At 50.5% G+C, this 19,712-nt stretch overlaps 2 protein-coding genes across 10 annotated transcripts in view; one reads left to right on the top strand and one right to left on the bottom strand.

Annotated features, from left to right (window-relative positions):
- LOC141940407 (uncharacterized) overlaps positions 1 to 19,712 on the top strand; it is a 208,476-nt gene that overhangs the window by 61,639 nt on the left and 127,125 nt on the right. The gene's annotated exons all lie outside the window — the stretch shown is intronic.
- URGCP (upregulator of cell proliferation) lies at positions 813 to 18,885 on the bottom strand. Of its 9 annotated transcripts, none has more exons than XM_074861219.1 (4): positions 18,744 to 18,885; positions 15,409 to 15,723; positions 10,053 to 14,973; positions 813 to 9,125 (listed from the first exon to the last, which is right to left on the bottom strand). In XM_074861219.1, the coding sequence occupies exon 4, from the start codon at positions 9,121 to 9,123 to the stop codon at positions 1,810 to 1,812; it is 7,314 nt and encodes a 2,437-aa protein (XP_074717320.1). In that variant the 5' UTR covers positions 9,124 to 9,125; positions 10,053 to 14,973; positions 15,409 to 15,723; positions 18,744 to 18,885; the 3' UTR covers positions 813 to 1,809. The 9 variants fall into 9 exon arrangements, with proteins under 9 accessions (XP_074717320.1, XP_074717323.1, XP_074717321.1 ...); XM_074861222.1 differs by having other exon boundaries at positions 10,053 to 10,315; XM_074861220.1 differs by having other exon boundaries at positions 15,545 to 15,723.

The following is a 19,712-nucleotide window of genomic DNA, read 5'->3' as shown; positions in this document are numbered from 1 at the left end:
TGGCCTTGTTAGAAACTCCCTTGGTTCTCCCCCCTGAGCCCTGGCCGGGCTTTGGGTGGAATCCAACAGGAGGATGAAACCAGATGTTTCCGCTCAAAACAAAGGTGCCAGCTATCCTGCCTTGCTGAGGTTTGGTGCAGAAGGCCGGACCCGCTTGCTCCGACTTTGGACGCCTCAGCTACGGGTGGACGCCTCGCGTGGGACTTCCCCCTTGCAGGGAGAGGGACTCCAAATCCTCGCTGACCCGGGGCTGCCAGCGCCTGCGGGTCTGGATACATGAGGGATCTTTCTTAATCACTGTTCTCCCCGTCGTGTAGCAATGATTGGGTGCATTGCCTCGCTTAACTGTATGTAGTAATAATTAAATGCGCTATTCTGTATTTTTCTTACTGCTTATTTTCTGGGTTACTTGGTTATATCCTTTAGTTATTAACAGTAAAACCAGCCTGCTCTTTTCACTCTGGTGTCTGAGTTTAACTAGCACCTTCGATCAGCAGAACAGCCAGAATAAACCTTCCCATCCCTTCACTCCTCAATTAGTGCGACTGACCCCACCGCTGCCTCCCTTATCATTTGTCGGTCAGATTTGTTTAACTGGATGTTCTTGTTTAGGGCTTCCTCCCTGTATTATTATCCTTTGAGACACTGAAGAAGGTCCTTGACCAGACCCGTGAGAGGAGCAGACACTCTCCTTCCACACACCCTTCCGCAGACCATTGCCCGCTCGCCACCCGCCCATCCTCACAGCACAAACACTGAAGTCACACACACTGTGGCTCACCCAAAAATAAAGGATACAGAGACCGGTCCAGTCCAAGCCAACTAGTTTATTAGCAAAGGCTACAAGGGCTTATACGGAATTACCACTTTAGCCAACTCTCCAGGAGGACTTGATCCGTGGATTTCCAGTGGCAGTGCAGGAACTGTGCAGCAAAACCCACCAACCACCTCGGTGGTGCAGCCCCAGCCAGTGACACATTCTCCAGTCCATGGTTCCGTTGCCCCCAGCCTGTCTTGACAGCACAAACGCTGACGTTGCACCCTGCCGATGGCTGCTGAGGGAGCTGCAGAGAGAAGGAATTCTCCACCCTGGTCATACAAAGGCTTTTGCTCACCAGCTGAGCAAATGGCAAGAGCCATCGCTATTGTGGCTAAGAGCTGGAGGAAAGTTCACCAGGCCCATTCCTGAGTAGGAATGGCTCACCCTAATGTAGGAAGGTGTAAACACTGAGTTAAACCACTGCCTAAACCCCCACCAGCTGCTGTGGTAACTGCTTTAATGACATCGGAGACAGAACAGCTACCGCTAAAGCACCATAATCCCGAAAAGCCAAGCAGCACAGCTTGCAGCTAGCATGGAGCTGCTCTCAGATCCCGCAGCCCTTTCTTGAAGTGTAACAAGAACTTGCCGCAGGAAAAATATTGTTTTGCCAGTGTCACTTATTTTCTCATAGCAGCTGATAAAATCAGTACTTCCTAACACTGCCCTTGCTCTTCATCTGGCGCTTGGTCTTAATCTTGGCCATATGACTGCTCGCTGCAGGAGTGTTTTTCTTTTTTGCTCTAAAACAAAACAAAGGTCAATGCTTATGGCAAGAAGAGGAGAGGGTTCTGACGTTATCATGAAGCAAGGGAATTTCTGAGCAATGGCAGGAGTAGCACACCTTATATCACACAACTTTGAGCAATTAGCTATCATTCCTTCATGTGGCTTGAGGTCATACTCACTATAACAAGATCCTGTAGAATGACTTGTGCCATGTTCTGAAACACAAAGCAGTTGCAGTTCTTCCTTCCTATCGATTTGGCCTAAAGAGTCTGCAGTTGGTCAAGCGCTTCCTGCTTTGTAATTTTATGCCACGAGGGAGGGATTTCTCCTCTGCCATGAAATCTTCCATTGTACCATCTTTCTATCTCTGTCTTGAAATGAGACACAAACCATTTCCAGTACGCTTGCATGGATGGATCAGGAGGAATGTTCCAAGTGGAGTAAGGATGCCCTGCATCCCAGTATCTCTTGTAGGGGATCCATGTGTTTTCACCAATATGGAATGAACAGTCACTTGCAACGCTACTAGAACAAATATCAATGACCAGATGGTCTGTTCTGTGCCACTTTCGTCCCACCAGAGCTTCCGGGCGATGGAAGACAAGCTGATGCTTTCCATCATGATTGGGCATGGTGTTTGTGCAAACAGCCCCACAAAAGGGACACTGCTGCCAGCACCCTGCAAACTGTTCAGCCAGGATGGTGTGAGGCTGCCTTTCGAATTTGCTCATATCAGCAGTAGCAAAGTCTTCCTCAATATTATCCTTCAGGGGAGCCAGGGCCTTTGTCATAGCATCATTCAGGAACTCTATGTCTGTTACCTCCTGATGCTCAATGCCCTTCAGGTCCCTTCTGGGCAAGCTTAGCACCTCTCCAAGTGCGCTGCAAAATTCATCCAGCCAAAGAGAGATTTTGTCATTTCTGTCTTTTCTGTCTCTGACAATGTTGGTTGATGCAAAAACAGCTGACTGGATGCTTTCATAGAGGAGAGTGAGGGAGTCTTCTAAAAACTTCTCCAGCCTCCTGTTCTCATCTAAACAGTACATCCTCACACATCTCTCAATGTAACTCTGGAAAAACCCTTCTGGGCGACTAAGGTACTGCTTGAAATTCTCAAATTTTTCTTCTTGCGCCAGGTATTTCAGTATGCAAACTTCCAGAGAGTATCTATTGCCCTTGAAATCTGGGACTTTACTCTTCATGTCTCGAGCTATGGCAAGAGCTGTCTTCTCATAGACCGCCTGCTGAAGAGCTGGGGCAATCTTGTCACACAGAAAAACAGCAAATGTTGTGATAGAAGTGGCTCCTTGGCAGGAAATCTGGAAACATTTAAAGAAATCTTCCTTCTTGCTCTCCAGGTAGACGGCTGGATCATTTGCTTTTCTGAAGGCTACATGCATGGCTTTAAACCTTTCTGCTGCCATTCTGCACAGATGCAGTGATAAATCTATTCTGTAATCTTTATTAAAACTATATTTTGCACTGCTAGGGACAGAGTTCATACCTTTTTGTATTTCATTTAGTATTTCATGGATAAAGCTTCGACTGTAATCCCGTTTCTCCTTTTCCTTCTTATCAATGTTCGCCCTCACACACTCTATGATGTTATCTGTAATGTGGTGCATGTTGTTCACATCGGCAGCATCAAAATCCACAGTCAAGATGCCCCAACGTTTTTTCTTAGTGATATGTTTCTTCAAGTCAAGAGAAAATACTCCATGTTTGGGAAATTCCTCGATTCGTGCTTGTAAATTGGGCTCCTTAAAGCGATCTAGAAGGACATCTTCTATTTCCACATCAATATCAACCTTCTCCAGAGGGGGAGCAGCAGAGGAGACCTCAGTAATCCAGAATGCCCAGAGAGAAATAAAGTTGTCTCTCAGTTCTCTTTCAGTTAGACACTGGCCTTTCAGAGACAGAGCCAACTGCCTACTCCTTTTCAGGAGCTCGTTTTCATATTCTGACTTCCTTTCATCCAGTTTACACTGGTTCTTCTTTAGTTCAATCAGACTCTCACACTTCTTCCTGGTTTCCAGGAGAAGAGACTCTTTTAGTTCTTTCAGCTTCAGTTCCATGCTGCCTTTCCACTGGATCAGAATCTCAGAGTCTTTGTCTTCACTGAAATACTTTTCCATGGCTTTCATGATGTCATCGCTTGTCCCTTGCACTAGTTTTTCAAGGTATTCTGTGGTGACCTTCTGCAAGTCCCCATTCCGAACCTTATGGTCCAGTTTCATTTGTATGTCTAAGATGTGACTCCTCAGCTGCCAGGTCCACTGACTAAATGCGGTTTCCAGTTTCTTGTACGCAGCAATCTCCACCGAATTCTTGAAGCTGAAAATGAAGTTTTCGTTCAGCAAAGCGTTCCAGAGGTCGTTAATACGAACTTTCAAGCTCGAGAGCCTCAAAATGCTGCCCTGCGACTCCTTCTTGGCAGCTTGGAGAATTTTGCTCTTTAATTCCTGGACGTTCTGGCTGTAGGTGGGGTTGGGTGGTGCCATTGGGGGGTTTCCTTCCCACAGGTGAGCAAAGTAATGAATGTGGGTGTTGACATCAAAGCGGATGACGTCACTGAAGCAGGAGATGTCACAGAATTCCTGCTGGGCAGCTGTCATGGTCATTTCATCCAGCTTCTCCTGCAGACGTCTTTGTCCTTCCATGTTCTTTTCCTTGGCAGTTATTTCTCCCACATTTTGGTGCACAAACAGGCAGCTTGGGGAAAGATGTACTTGCTTCATCCTCAGGAAAGCCTGCACAGCGATCTGAAGGACATCTTGCATTTCTGAAGGGTTTTCTCCAAAGATGTTGATCAGGGTCATGTTGCCAATGCCGATGACAAAGGTGGCCAGCTCGTTGTCATGGTTAAGGGACTGTTTATTGACCATCTCTATGGCACGAAGCCCCTCTGTGTCAACAACCAGCATGTAATCAAAGTCCAAATCTTGCTGCAGCTTCTCGTCCACTTTAATGAGCTGCATAAATGCTCCCCGGGTGCACCTCCCTGCACTGACATTAAACTGGAGACCAAACATGGCATTCAACAGGGTTGACTTCCCTGTGCTCTGGATGCCAAGCACCGAGAGAACAAACACTCGCTTGTCCCCTAGCTTCTCAATTAGTCTGTCAAAGATGGCTCCGACCCATCGTAATGGAACGTAAGAAGCATCACCATCCATCAGCTCGACAGGGTACCCCGAAACCATCAGATCAGCTGCAATTTCGGGTAGTTTGACAAAACATTTATCCTTTGAGTTCACTGATTCCAGAGCTTCATAAATCTGCCCTACCTCTCTCAGAATATGCTCGAGGCCAATGGACGAATCGTTGATTTCATTGGAGAGGGCATCTAACTTACTCAGCAGCAGAGATTTCACATCGGTTTGTTCGTTGCTTTTCTTTATTGCCAGGATTTCAGACCATAACTGGTGATATTCTCTCCTCAGTTCGTCAAGACGACCAGAGGACAAGTCATCCATAAAGACCTTCATCCACTGCAGGAAGTATTTCTTGGTATCTGCTGGCTGTGACTGGAGAAAGCCCAGGACTGATCTCATCAGCTGATTGAGGGGGAAGGCTTTGTCTAGTTGCTTTCTTCTTATTGCTGACTTCTCTGATTCGATTTGGCTCCGATGATGCTCTATGCTCTTGTTTCTCTTTTCCTGCAAGCGAGTGAGTTCTTTGTCCTTTTTGCACCACTGGTACCACAGTTTTCCTTGAAGAGGCAGTAGCTGGGATTTGATCTCACACAACTTCTCTTTCTCCAGAAGCTTCACCAGTGCCTTTGCCTTTTCTTTGGCCGTCACGCAGGCATCTGTATCTTCATCAACTTTGAATCCGTGCTTCTGAGCTATGTCCAGGCAGGCGTCAAGGCTGAACAGTGTCTTAGACCCTTCCAGGAGATCCCTGATTGTTTTTGTCAGCTCGCCCATTAGTTCCGCTTCATTTCTGTTCTTGATCCCTATTCTTATGTTTTGGCTGGATCGGCCAGCTGCAACATTCTCTTTTTCAGTGAAAAGACAAACCAAAGGCCTTTGTGACTGCCACAGCTGACGTAAAATTTCCATCCCTCTCTTGTCCCTCTGATCAGACTCGGTTACAAGAACCACGTTCACGGCAGATATCTCCTGTAAGAACTGCAGCTGTTTCTCGTGATCCCTTGCATCTCCGTGCAGGTTACAGAAGGCAACGCAGCAGTCAAAGTTGTCATCGTCGCTGCCCCGGGGACAGTACCAGGAGATCTCCACAACGCCTTTCATCAGCAAACAGTCTTTGGTGCTGCCTTTGCAATGTCGGTGGAAAAATGTGTCGTGCTTTTGTTTGCTCAGCAGAGCATTCAGGATGTGAGACTTGGAAGAGGAGGGAGAACTGCCGATCCGTATGAAGGACACGATGGGTGTCTCGGCCTGATAAATGAGTTGGTTTTTGTAACTGGTAATTTTGGCCTGCGTTCCCGACTTCTCAGCCCCTTTCCAGCTCTTTTTTATTTGGCTGAAGGACCAGAGGGGGAACTCTATCTGTGAAGTGCACGGGTTTGGTACCAGGAGAGGTAGCGCAAACTGGCAGAAAGCAAGCTTTGTTGAAATGTACTGTCTCATGAAGTCATCGGCGCAATGAAAAATTGCCATCTGGAGGTCCATGGGGTGCACACGACTGTCCCTGGTTGCAGATTCAGGGGCTTCTTCCTCCAAATCAGTGAAAAAGTCATCAAAGGAATCCGAGGGTTCATGCTCTTGCTCTGGGGTTTTGGGCACGGGTGCGAGTCCTGGCTTGCTCTCATCCTTGCAAGTCAGGTACCTCACCCGATAGTCCACGGTTAAGAGCTTTTGCAAGAAGTAAAATGGCAGTTCACTGTCCTTGCTGGGATGGCTGTCATGTAAAGATGTCTCGTATAGGATGTGGAAATCTTCTGTCCCCATTTTCCTTGGGTAGTAACTTTCTAGTCCAAGGCGCTTCAGTAAGTGGAGGAACTCTTGGTTTGCAGTGGCTTGATTTCCTTCGGATTCGCTGCTGTCTGGTTTGGATTTGGACTGATGGGAAGGCTCTCTTCTTTGAAAAGTGTCTTCTATGTCTTTGATTATACTGTCTTCCTTCAGATCATCACACGTGTCACCCAAGTGCCCACTGATGAAGGAATCCAAGTCCCTTTCCAGCAGCTCCCAGTCTTTGAACGCACCATGCTTTTTGAGGAGATTTTTTATCTCTGTGGACCATAAGTTTTCCATTTGATCTTCCATGAAAACTAACCGCTTATTCTTCTGCTCAGGGGACATCTCTTTATATTTGGCCGTTACAGTTAGACCCGTCAGCAGCAGGAAGGCCTGAGCTCTGTAAGCATCTTGCTCCTTCAGACTCAGATACTCCTTATGTCTCGTTTGCATTTCATTTGCCATGAAGTTAATTTCTGGACATCCAAGGAGGTACTGAAAAGTGCTCCTTTCCACCTGGTACCCCGTGCTGGTCGTAATTAAGAGCACCAACAGTTCTATGTCTTTCTGTGCCCTCTCCTGGAGAAACTGGAGTAAGGAATAAACAGCCAGGCTTGCCGTCAAGGTGGCTTTTATCTTTGCTTCGTGAATGGCTGATGCAGAGGTTTCTGGTGCGTAGGTGACTTCCTGGATGTAATCCTTCATTTGCACCAGCGTCTTGGTGAGGTCTTCAAGCTCGGAAACATTGAGAGTTTCGGGAAGCACATGCTCGGCATGGAAGATCCATTGCATAATGAGGGAAGACCCGGGGAAGTCCTTGACAGAATAGACATGAGGATCCAGGAGGCACCTCAACAGAGACTTGATATAGGTGATGTTTTCTGGGGGTGACTGCTTGTAAAACAGAATGGTGTCCCGCAGGAACTCCTGCAGTGCTTTGTCTGACAGGCACACGTTGATCCAGACACTGTGATTTTTGGTTTTTTCATTCAGATTCCGTTTGACATCTATCAGCGTGAGCAGTTGCCTTTCATCTGCTGTCACCTCCCAGGCCTTCACGTGCTCCATGAAAGCTTTGGCCTCTTCCACTGCACTGACCAGCTCCTCTCCAAACATGGTGCCGACACTGTGATTCGTTAGCGCTTCGTACGTGGCCCTGAGGCTGCTGCTCATCTGATAGATGGATTTAAAATCACTGCTGTGATTGAACAGGATTATATCCCACACTGGGATCAGCTGAAAGCCTCGGTCAATAACACACCAGGTGGTGTTATTAGCTACAAGCCCCACTTTCCACTGTGGAAGAGAATCTGTCTCTGATGGGCCCCCTGTGCTGGCCACGTAGAGCTGAATCGCCGTGTGGGCACTCCTTCCATCTTTTCTCTTGACAGAAGCCCATGAGCTGGATTTTGAAACATCCACACCCGCTTCCACGCTGGCACCGAAGCCGTTGTAGCTGGCCCCGACGTAGCAGCTGAGGGCTTCAGACGCTTCTCGCTTCAACTCTTCCCGCTGCTCAGCGCTGAATCCTTCTGTAGTCGCCTTCCACCAGAATATCCCCCCAAAGTGGATGGGACCCTGGTTTACGTGGGACCCAAATCTGCTGAAGAAGCTCGCGCATCTGCTCTTCAGCATGGGGGGCCTGTCTGCTTCCGGAGTGATGCTCAAAAGGTGCTCGATGTCTTGCAGCTCCCGCAGGGCCACGTCCGAGAGGTGAAGCTGATGCTTTTGGAAGTAACAGGAGGCCAGAGGCATGTACTGGTACTTGGTGGTGCAAATGTAGCTCTGCTCACAGCGGGACTCATGGGTGTCCTCCGACCGCGAGGAGCTGCTGTAATCCACACCGACTTCAGCATTAAACCCCCAGAACCCAGCTTTGGCAGAAACGCTGATGCTGAACCCCAGCTGCTCCATGGACTTGGTGAAAGCAGCTTCTGCTGCAGAGGAGGAGAACTCCTTCCTCTCAAGCAGCGACCCTTGCTCTGGACCGGCAAGCCTGAATCCATCGGGAACCCTGATGAGCTGGTCCCGCTTTGCCAGCACATCCGCAAAGCTGCTGGTTCTGTAAATGCCCTGCAGGGCCAGTCCCCCCGACGCCCGCCTCAGGACCTCCATGTCGGAGATGTTCTCACTCCTGCCCACCACCGACTCCTGTGCCTCCAGCTGCTTCTGGATGCTCTCCAGCACATCCACCAGTGACCTCTCTGGTGGTGCCCAGTACTCTTTGGGAATCTCCATGGCTTGCCACAGAGACTCCTCTTTCTCTCTTACAGCGTCCGTGCTGAGGCTGCTGCTGTTGTGCATTTCTTTCAGCTCCTTCAGGGCTACCTTGGCTGCTTCTTGCCTCTGCTTTGCCTTCTCCAAGCGTTCCTTCTGCAGCTCCTCAGAAGTTGCCTTGTTGTTCGTAAGTTCCAGGAGTTTTCGGAGCGCCTTTGTTTCCCAGGGGTACCGCACCTCGCACTCCAGCTTGAGGTAGTCTTCATAGCGCAGATGTTTCAGGGCTTCTCTGGACTTGACTCCCAGTATCCCCAACAGTTTGGGGAGCCAGTACCCACAGTCCAGTCCTTCTTTCTCACATGCTTCTGACAGTAGTTTTTTAGCAAGGTCTGACTTCTCATCATCCTCTAGGATGTCCTCCTGGAAATCCATGGCTGTGGAAGAAGAAAACAGACTTTCTTTAAGGTATGTTGGAAGAGTCTGCGGCCTCTTATAAAGAGGGCTCTCCAGCAGAGAATCCCAGAATCATCTGGGTTGAAAAAGCCCTTGAAGCTCCTCCAGTCCAACCATGAACCTCACACTGACCGTTCCCAACTCCACCAGATCCCTCAGCGCTGGGTCAACCCGACTCTTCAATCCCTCCAGGGATGGGGACTCCCCCCCTGCCCTGGGCAGCCCATTCCAATGCCCAACAACCCCTTCTGCAAAGAAATCCTTCCTAAGAGCCAGTCTGACCCTGCCCTGGCGCAGCTTGAGGCCATTCCCTCTTGTCCTGGCGCTGGTTCCTTGGCTCAAGAGACTCATCCCCCCTCTCTGCACCCTCCTTTCAGGGAGTTGCAGAGGGCCATGAGGTCTCCCCTCAGCCTCCTCTTCTCCAGACTAAACCCCCCCAGTTCCCTCAGCCGCTCCCCATCAGACCTGTGCTCCAGACCCTGCACCAGCTCCGTTGCCCTTCTCTGGACACGCTCGAGTCATTCAATGGCCTTTTTGGAGTGAGGGGCCCAAAACTGAACCTACTCATCGAGGGGCGGCCTCACCAGTGCCGAGTCCAGGGGTAAGATCCCTTCCCTGTCCCTGCTGGCCACGTTATTGCTGATACAAGCCAGGATACCATTGGCCTTCTTGGCCACCTAGGCACACTGCTGGCTCATTATCAATCAACCCTCTGTCCCGATCCAATGTCAGGGGAGGTTTCAATACGATCCCAAGAGCGAGATTAAGACACAAACGAGGTCAAATGCCGTATACCCTAAACAGGTTTTTTATTAATAAAGAAGTGAAGAGGGGTAGCGATAGGACAGAATGGAAGGAAAAGGCAGAAATAAAGCAAAGATGCGGGATAGGGCTGCAAGAATAGTCACCACCATGGATCCAGCGGTGTCCCGTTGGTCCTCAGTCTTCAGTTCTTCAGTGGTGGGTGCACACGAATCAAGCTTCAGTGGTAGATACACACAGAGAAAATTTTCTGCTGTCTTTTTAAGTTCATCTTATCGGCTGATTAACATATCTGCTCTCCTTTAGGTTTTTTTTTTTCTCTGGTCCAACAGGTTTTGTTGCATCTGGCTTCAGGGCAGGAACCTTTGCCTCTTGTCAGTTCATTAGCCATGCAGGCATGGTGTCTGGCCTACACAACAGAGCCACAAACGGCTACAGGATGGGGCCAGCTCAGCACACCTCTGCCCCTTTGAGGCTTATCTACGGAGTCTGACAATGCAACTGCAAAGAAGTGGGCGGGTGCATCCTTCAATACATTCCCGCTTCTCTTGGCAACATCCCCCAGACCAATTCACAGGCCGCAGCAGCTTCTCTTGGAGGTTTGCACAGACACAAGCAAGCTTTGAGACAGTCATAGGACATTTCAGTCTCTCACACCCTCCCAGGTCCCTCTCTGACTGGCAGCTCTCCAGCCACTCCTCCCCAAGCCTGTAGCGGGGTTGTTGTGGCCGAAGTGCAGAACCCAGCATTTGGCCTTAGTGAAACTCATACACTCACCCCGACTACCCAGCACCAGGCACACGGGCTGGGACCTGTGGTCCCGCTCCAGCTGCTGGTGTGCAGCCCCTCATTCTCGCCTGGTCTCCCCAGGAGCTGATTCTCGGGATATGGATGGGAAAAATCCAAGTTGTCCCTGTCCAGAGCTGTGCCTGGAGCATCCTGTTGGCCCATCATTAGTGACTGGAGACTTTGGGTCTTTGGCTTTGTCTCCAGGAGCCCCTCTCTACCCAGTTTGTGTCCCTGTGTGGGTTTTTTTATTGTTTCCCCCTTCACTTACTATCCCACATGCGTTGGAAAACTCCTTGACTACTAACCTTCATGGAGCTGACACTCTCACTGTCCATGTGCCTTTACACCTTTTTTTTTTCTTACACTGTCATACAAACCTGATAATTGTCTCTGTCTCGGTTCAGTTGGCTACTGAAGAGATTTATTCAGTGCACAAAACCTTCCTGTGTATCCAGCTTTCATCCCACTGACACAAGACTCTTACTGTGAGAGCTGAGAAACCAGGCCTGCGAGAAACTAGGGGGAGACAGGCAGGGGGAGAACCCGTGACTTGGGGAGAGATAGCTCAGGACTTAATAAATTACAGCCGGAGAATGGGCCTTACCAGGGGAACGGGTAAACCTAAGCCCTCAGTACGCAGAGTGGAACAGCAGGAAAATCCATCTCCTTCCCCTCCACAAGTATTAAGAACAAAGAGAAACCTCTTGTGGACTGAGCGAATTGGACAGGGGATTCCCCAAGAGTTGATGGATGGTACGCCTACTACAGTTTTAGAAAAGCTCATTCAAGGCTGGAAAGACAAAAGAAAGCTGCCCCCCCTCAACCGAGCAGACCTTTCGGGCAAAGGGAGGGACAGAACTGAAAACTAACGAGATGGTGGTAATTGCTTCTCAAACACCAACTGCCCCTGAAGAGAACTTGATTGATTTAGGGTCGGGAAACTGGACGCGCCATCCCCAGTAAGTGAGCCAGGGGATGGCGGGTGGGTCCACTTAAGGCAGCTCACAGAGAATGCTAAAGGACACTTGTTGATTACCTTTCCTCTTGGGCCCTTTAAAACTCCAGTTACATTTCTAGTAGATACGGGTGCTCAGATTTCAGCACTCCAAGCTGACGTTGCCAAGTGGAATGGCACCATTGCTGACAAAAAGCAGATGTGGGTTACAGATGTTTTCAGGGACTCTAAGCCACAGCCGACTGCTCGGGTGAAATGCTGGTTACCTGGGAATGAAACTGCAACAGAGGCTATTATGATCCTGGGAAATTTCCCCACAAATATCCTGGGACTTGACCTATTGAAGGGACAAGCCTGGGTGGATTCAGAAGGAAGGGAATGGAAATTTGGGTCCCCAGCTGCCTCTATAAGACTTTTACAGCAAGCGCCTGCGCTTCCTCCTTCTAAAATTTTTAATGTGAAACCTTACGCCTTACCATTAGGTGCAAGGGAGGGGATTGCTCCAGTAAGAGCAGAGCTGAGGGAACAAGGGATAATCATTCCAAGTCACTCACCCTATAATTCCTCAGTGTGGCCAGTCCGTAAACCTAACGGAAAGTGGCGACTGGCAATTGGCTATCGGCGATTAAATGCCAATACAGGTCCTCTAACAGCTGCAGTGCCTAACATAGCTGAACTGGTTGCAACCGTACAGGAGGCAGAGATCGCTTTGCCTTTACATGGGAAGGCGTGCAATTTATTTTTACACATCTCCCCCAGGGATACTGCCACTCGCCGACCATTGCTCATTATGCACTAGCACAGGAGCTTGCTCAAATCCCTCCTAGGGAAGGGGTTAGGATATATCAATATATTGATGATGTTCTGATTGGTGGCTCTGATGCTGCTGCAGTGGGACAGACCCAGTCAGGAAATCACCCTGCCCACCTACTAAACAACCAGGTGGATTATATTGGTCCTTTCCCGCTCTCTGAGGGAAAACGTTATGTATTGGTGGGGGTGGAAATAGTATCGGGCCTAACCCAAGCAGAAGCTGTATCTCGAGCAACTGCAGAAAATACGGTGAAGGGGTTAAAACGCTGGTTTAGCTGCTTGCCTAAGCCCAAATCGATCTAATCAGACAATGGGAGTCACTTTACTGCCGGGGTGGTTCAGGAGTGGGCTTGAGATGAAGGAATTCAGTGGATTTTCCATACTCCATACTATCCCCAAGCAAATAGGACTGTGGAACGCAACAACGGACTTCTAAAGCAGGCCCTAAACCCCCTCGAACCAGGATGGCCACAACGGGTGCCAGACGCAGTAATGAAGATAAACAGCCGGTGGGGAATTAATGGGTGCCCACGACTTACCGCGTTCTGTCCTAAGCCTCTGTCCATACTCGCCTGGAAAAAAGAGACTAAAGACCCTGCAAACCCGCTCCATTCTCCTGGACAACCTGTTTGAGTAGACTTGCCCACCGTGGAGCAAGTACCCCTACCCCTAAAAACTCCCATCAATATTTGTTCATGGGTGGCTACTGATGCCCATGGGAAAGAATACCGCGTCAATACCAGGTGGATTGTCCCTTCTTTCTAACCATCATTGTTTTGTTATATATATATTTGTTTTACAGGTCATTGATCCTGGACGATAGGAGACCTATGTTACTTTTAGTGCTTTTAATAGTTATAGGCATTATCGGCTAGTTACTATTTGTAATCTGCTTACATTATTATATAATTTGTGGAATCATACCTGCTACAATCAACAATCCAGGAAATTTTACAGGTACATTTAATGAGTCCATTTATTGGAAGGCTAACCTGGAGTTGTGCCTTAAGTTACCTTGTTGGGAATTACCTCCAAAGTTAAGGAAGCCTGTGAGTCACCTGTGACTGCACACCGGTGCTTGCAAACACCAAACAGATTACAGTGCTCGCTCATATAACTGGATGTGGTCCTTACAACACCACACCCACCAACAGCAGGGTGAAGTAATCAAAGACTAGCTGGAGGGGTCTGATCCCACAAATTAAGCATTAATGAATTGTAGCTGAATATTGAATTGTATTCCCATTTAAATCCTTATAGACCTGCTAATGTGATTGTATAACCTCAAATAGTTTTAGAAAATTTAACTTAGCAATTATATGTACTAACAAGTTATGCCTTTAAGGAATTAAAGGCACAGACCCAACAAGCATCTAAGATGGCGTTGCAGAATCCAGCTAGCATTGCTGCAGGAACATGGACTGGGCGGTGTGCTGAGTCTAACTGAGGGAGAACACTGCATCCCCATCCACAATGCCACCACCTCTATAGAGGAGACCCATGCCACGATGAAGAAGATCACCAACAGGAACAGAGGACCTTTCTGACCAATGGACTGGTTTGATGGATGGAACCCTGGGTCATGGGTCACATCACTGGGATCCTCAGGACTCACGGGGTGGGGAAGATGGCTTGTAAATATTAGTATTGTGATATTATGCAAATTTTTGCTTTTAATAGTATGCCTTGCAGCAGTTAGATATATGCTCTCTCATCTTCTGTCTTCTTTTTCCCTATAACTCTTTGAGATCACAACGGTCAAAGAAGAACTTGGAGTGTTTGAGTCACGGGGTGGGATGTGAGAGCCAAGAAACCAGGCCTGCGAGAAACTAAGAAAAACAGCCTGAGAAAGCAAAAGTTGAGACTGATCGAAGAAATGCCTCAAACACTCGCAAGACAAAACTATGAGTCACAGGGTGGATGGTGTGGAGGTCGAAGCTGATAAGGCTGCCCGAATAACACAAGGTGCAGCTGGAGGGGGGAGCCCTGTGGGGACAGGACGGTTCTGCTCTGGGGCACCTGGACAAATTTCAAGGGCCATCTGTCCGGTGAATGACCTTTGCTTCGTGATCCACAAAATGTATATTAAAGTTAACACCCCTCAATATGCTAATGAGGGCTAATATGATTATGCTAATTACATCATCCCATGAAACACCTGACCCTTCCCCGTACATGGGATACGTAGGTAGGTGAGTCGACCTAGGGGATGGACCCAAGGAAAGTGGGTATAAATCAAGGGTGGGGGAAGAAAGGGGGGTCCCGGGGAGAGAGCCGTGAAGCGAAGCAGATGGATGCAAGTGAAAAAGACGGCTGCCTCCTGGAACCCTCGCCGGCGGGATCAGCGCAGAAAGCCAGACTGGTGATCTGTATTTCCCCATTCCCTCTATCTCCCTCATTTTTCTTTCCCATTAAAAATGCAAGTGTAATGGTTTAGCCCCTGCCAGGGTCTGAGACCACGCGGCCGCTGCCCCTCCCCCACAAAGGGAGTGAAATACAAAGCCCCGAGACTGAGATAAGGAAAGGTTTAATACAACAGTGCAATAGCAACACAACAAACAACAACAATAACAATAAGAATAACAGTAATAACAATGAACAGGGCAAAATATATCTACCAATACAGGAGTGAGAAGATGTATAGAACCACGTGCCCCGCACTCCCGCGCCAGGATGTGACGTCTGCATGGTATCTGAATAACCCAGCTAAAGCTCCCCCCCCACTGCTGGGGAAACTTAACCCTATCCTGGTTAAACCAGGACAGCAAGGCATATCGTATTGCTTGCCACAACTTGCTATATACTTAGCCAATTATCGTGTGTTCAATTAGTACATTGTGAGTAGTTAATAAATGTTTGGACTTGGAGACTTGTTGTCCGCTCCATTGGGGATTTGCGAATCTGAGTCACTTGTCTCCCTCATCTGAGCGGGACGTGACACTTACCAACACAGGTATTGATCCAAGGTGCTTGTGACTGGGCTCTTGGACCCTTCCAGAGCCTTTAGTGTCAGCTTTTCCTTTAAAGTCAGTGAAGGTTTAGGCAATATGCTCAATGGATGTGGGGTTTGATTCATCTCACCTCACAGCAGATGCTCCTTTCAGGCAGGTGCTTGACTTTCCAGAGGACACAGGCCGCCGAGGTCCCCGGCTCAGCTGGGACAGCACATGGTCACACAGCAGGCCTGGTAGACAAGGCCGGGGTGTCAAGGAGAAGATGGGCACCACCTCAAGAATTCAGGAAGAAAAACACTGGCAATCCTAAAAGAGAAGACCAGGCAGACAGGAGATGGCAATGCATCAACATGGAGGATTCATCCCAGGGAGCAGTGGGGGCCATCCCTTCCCCACCAGCGATGATGGCCCAGCGAGCGGGGACTCAGCGGGGCCTTCTTGGGGTGGTGACCAGACTGGGCCTTCACTGGGCCCTAAACCCACATACCCATTGCGTACGTGAGCCCAGGGACAGTTTGCAAAGCCAAGTATCTCCTGCTTTAAAGGTCTCTTCTGCACACAGCAGAAGGTGCCCAGAAGGTGCCTCAGGACAGGACTGTCATGCCTCTGTACCATAACAACCCCACGGCGGGGAAGACCAAGCCTGGCCTTGAAGTCAAAGCTCAGTCCAACTGTAATTTAAAAAGGATCCCCCAGCACAGGGATCCTCCCCCAGGACCCAGCTGCCTCCTGACCTCTCTGACACTGGCCCTCCTGCCAGCACCAGGGCTGGGGAGACTTTCCCACAAACCAAGAACCCCAAGAGCAGGTTTTCACGCTCCTTTTAGACACAAAACTCAGAGGTTGGGACTTTTCCAAACGTGCCTGTTAGATCCTGATTGCTTAGTGATTAACATACAATTAGAACACAGCTTACCTAATCCTTCTGCTGCTCCCCATGCTCAGGGGAAGGGTCTTAACCTGGGCAGGGGCCTTTTTGCCCTGGGGGGTGGTTTTTAGTGTTATAATGAAGGTCGCTCACTTGCCAGAAAATTAGTTTCATTGCCAAGTTAATTAATCGAACAGTCCCTTTGCCAGGCTGTCTCATAATTCATCCTCAGCACAACCCCAGACATTCTCTTCATGGTCCAGAACATTCTGCCTATTTTCTAGGGTTTGGAGATCAAAACCTATTCTTTATGAATTTCTTATCGCTCCCCATATGTGCGGTGACTAGAGCTACTCTATAATCACTAGCCATGGCTACTAGCAAACATGAAGTACACCATATCACTGCCAGCAGGGCGGGGCGAGGGAAGAAGCAGAAAAGCAACAGCAAGAAAAACTCCTGGGTCGAGCCAAGGAGAGTTTAGCAAGCGAGGGAAAGCTGCGCGCGCTCTCAAAGCCCAGTGGTGTTTGTTCCCTACTTCTTGTTGGCTGGGGGGTGTCCGGCTGCTCCCTGGGAAGCGGAGCCTCGGCACGCACGATGGCGGCTTGGGAAGGCAAACCACAGCCACCACCATCTCCCCTTCCTCCTCCTCCTTCCCCCCAAGTTTGCTGGGCACAGCACGTCCACTCCAGCCCACCACTCCCAGCTCTGTCCCCTCCCAACTCCTCGCCCTTTAGCCCATTACCAACATTATTTAAGTCTCCAATCTGCACTGCACAGCTACGAGGGAGAACGTGAACTTCAGCCCAGGCAGACTGTGACCTCGGGGTGAGTCCCCCGCAGCGAGTGGCTGCACAGGATTGCCAGTGGGGGTTAAGCCACAACAGGCTTTTTTGGTTCCCAACAAGGGGCTGGAAGGGTTTGAGACCAGACAGACTTGAGCAGGATGGACAAGATCAAATTTACAGCTATTACTGCTGTTTAGCCATTAATGGGCAGGCTCCTGTGCTTGCCACAGGGCTTGCTGGCCTTATTGTAAATTAATGTCTTGTACTCATTAGCGGCTGCTTTTTGCTTTTGCCATGCAACAAAGTGAAAACCTTAATCCACCAAAAAAGACTGTTGTGGTTGAACCCCCACCGGCAGTTCAGCACCACGCAGCCACTCGCTCCCCCCGCAGCAGGATGGGGGAGAGAGATCAGAAAAACAAAAGTAAAACTCATGGGTTGAGATAAAGACAGTTTAATAGGACAGAACAGGAAGGGAAAACAATAATAAAGAGAATATACAGAACAAGCGATGCACAACACAACTGCTCACCACCTGCTGAGCGATGCCCAGTCAGTCCCCCAGCCGCGGTGCCCCCGGCCAGCTCCCCCAGTTTAGATACTGGGCAGGATGCTGTATGGTCTGGAACACTCCTTTGGCCAGTTTGGGGGGGTGTCCTGGGTGTGTCCCCCCCCTCCCCAGCTTCTTGTGCCCCCCCCGGCTCCGCTGGCCGGGCAGCAGAAGTGACAAGCCCTTGATTTGGTACAAACGCTGCTGTGCAACACCCAGCCCACCCCCGACTGACCAACAGCATTCTCACCCCCCACCCAACCACAGCACTGTACCAGCTCCCAGGAAGAAAATCCACTTTATTCCAGCCCAACCTAGGGCAGAAGGTGCAGGAAAACTCTCCCCCAGCAGCGCAGGAGGAGGCACCACCACACCAAGCTGCCCGGGCCCCGGCCCGAGGACTGCGCCCCAGCACCCATTCCTTCTGCACCCCGTTAATGCTGACAGAGAGTGTGCCACCGAACAGGTTAATATCAGGGATCTTCCCCCAATTTTCAGCTCTGAGGCCCTGGGATCACCCACAGGACTGACCCCCCACCTCACTTTCGGCCCTGCAGTCTCGCTGGGACACATACCCTGTCCCCCGAGCAGGGAAGCGAGTGGCCCCGGGGTGCGGGTGCATGCCCAGCTCCGCAGCCCCCCCAGCCCCCGGCCCGGCTTCGGGCGAGTGCACCCATCCTGACCCACCGTGGGGCTGGGGGAGCAGGGAAGGGCTCTGTCCCTGGGGCAGCCCGCGGGTCCCCCCTCCCCAGCTCTGCTGCCAGCACTTGAAACCGGGCTTTGCACCCCTGCAGGCATCAGCCTGCCCCCAAACCCCCCCGGATGCCGCCTCCTTCCCCCCCAGCTCCCGCTCTGACCCTGCTGTCTCCTTCCTACCCTCCCAGTTCAACCCTTCCAGCACACACAGGTCCCCCCAGCCCCCCCAGACAAGCTGGCGAGCAAAGGCGGCTTCCTCCAAGCCATGCTCAGAGCAGGGACCATCCACCTGCTGCCCTAAAACCGCTTTTTTCCTCCTCTGGCATCTCCCACGCAATGGGAAAAACACATGGAATAGGAAGTGGGAGGGGAACAAGATCCCTGCTCCGTGCTGACCCCCCCAGCTCTGAGCCCCAGAGCTCACCAGCAAGGTCCTGCAGTCTCCCTCCAGTGCTCCGCAGCTCCCAGACTGGTGGCAGCCCCAGCTCAGCCCCTGTTTTTATACAGCCCCCCTCTTCAGTAACCACCCAGGACAAGAGGGGTGTTGCTTCTTATTCAGATATCTCCAGCCTTCCTGGAAATCGGGACACTGCCTTCCACCGACTGTGAAAGTGAAACCCGCCAGCTGCTGCCTGCACTGGAGCTGAGTCAGGCAGCTCAGAAGGCAGCAGCAGCACCCCCTTCCCACCGAGCACCCACACCAGGCTCCCAAATCGTGCCCCGGGCTGTGCACAGGGGTGCCCAGTGCACCCACCCAGCGCTGGTGGGGTGCTGGCAAAGCTGCTGCCTGCGGTGGGGGAGGAAGGCAGCAGGGGCTGGGCAGAGCTTGGGGGTCCTGGCTGGAAACCTCCCGACCTGCTCCTCTTACCCCCAGACCATCGAGTCACAGAGCAGTTTGGGCTGGAAGGGATGTTAAAGCCCACCCAGTCCCACCCCCTGCCCCAGGCAGGGACACCTTCCACTAGCCCAGGTTGCCCAAAGCCCCGTCCAACCTGGCCTTGAACCCTTCCAGGGAGGGGGCAGCCACAGCTTCTCTGGGCAACCTGTGCCAGGGCCTCACCCCCCTCACAGGGAAGAATTTCTTCTTAATATCTAACCTAAATCTCCCCTCTTTCAGTTTAAAACCGTTCCCCCTCGTCCTATCCCTCCCCCCTGATCAAGAGTCCCTCCCCCCTTTCCTGTAGCCCCTTTCAGTCCTGGGAGGCCGCTCTAAGGTCTCCCCGGAGCCTTCTCTTCTCCAGCTGAACCCCCCAACTCTCTCAGCCTGTCCTCACAGGGGGGTGCTCCAGCCCCCCCGAGCATCTTCGTGGCCTCCTCTGGCCCCGCTCGAGCAGGTCCGTGTCCTTCTGCTGTTGGTGCCCCCAGAGCTGGACCCAGCACTGCAGGGGGATCT

The sequence above is a fragment of the Strix uralensis genome, chromosome 3 (assembly GCF_047716275.1).
Source record: "Strix uralensis isolate ZFMK-TIS-50842 chromosome 3, bStrUra1, whole genome shotgun sequence".
NCBI classification, from domain to species: domain Eukaryota; kingdom Metazoa; phylum Chordata; class Aves; order Strigiformes; family Strigidae; genus Strix; species Strix uralensis.
Note: the sequence above shows the minus strand (reverse complement) of the source record. Positions and strands in the feature narration are given on the sequence as shown.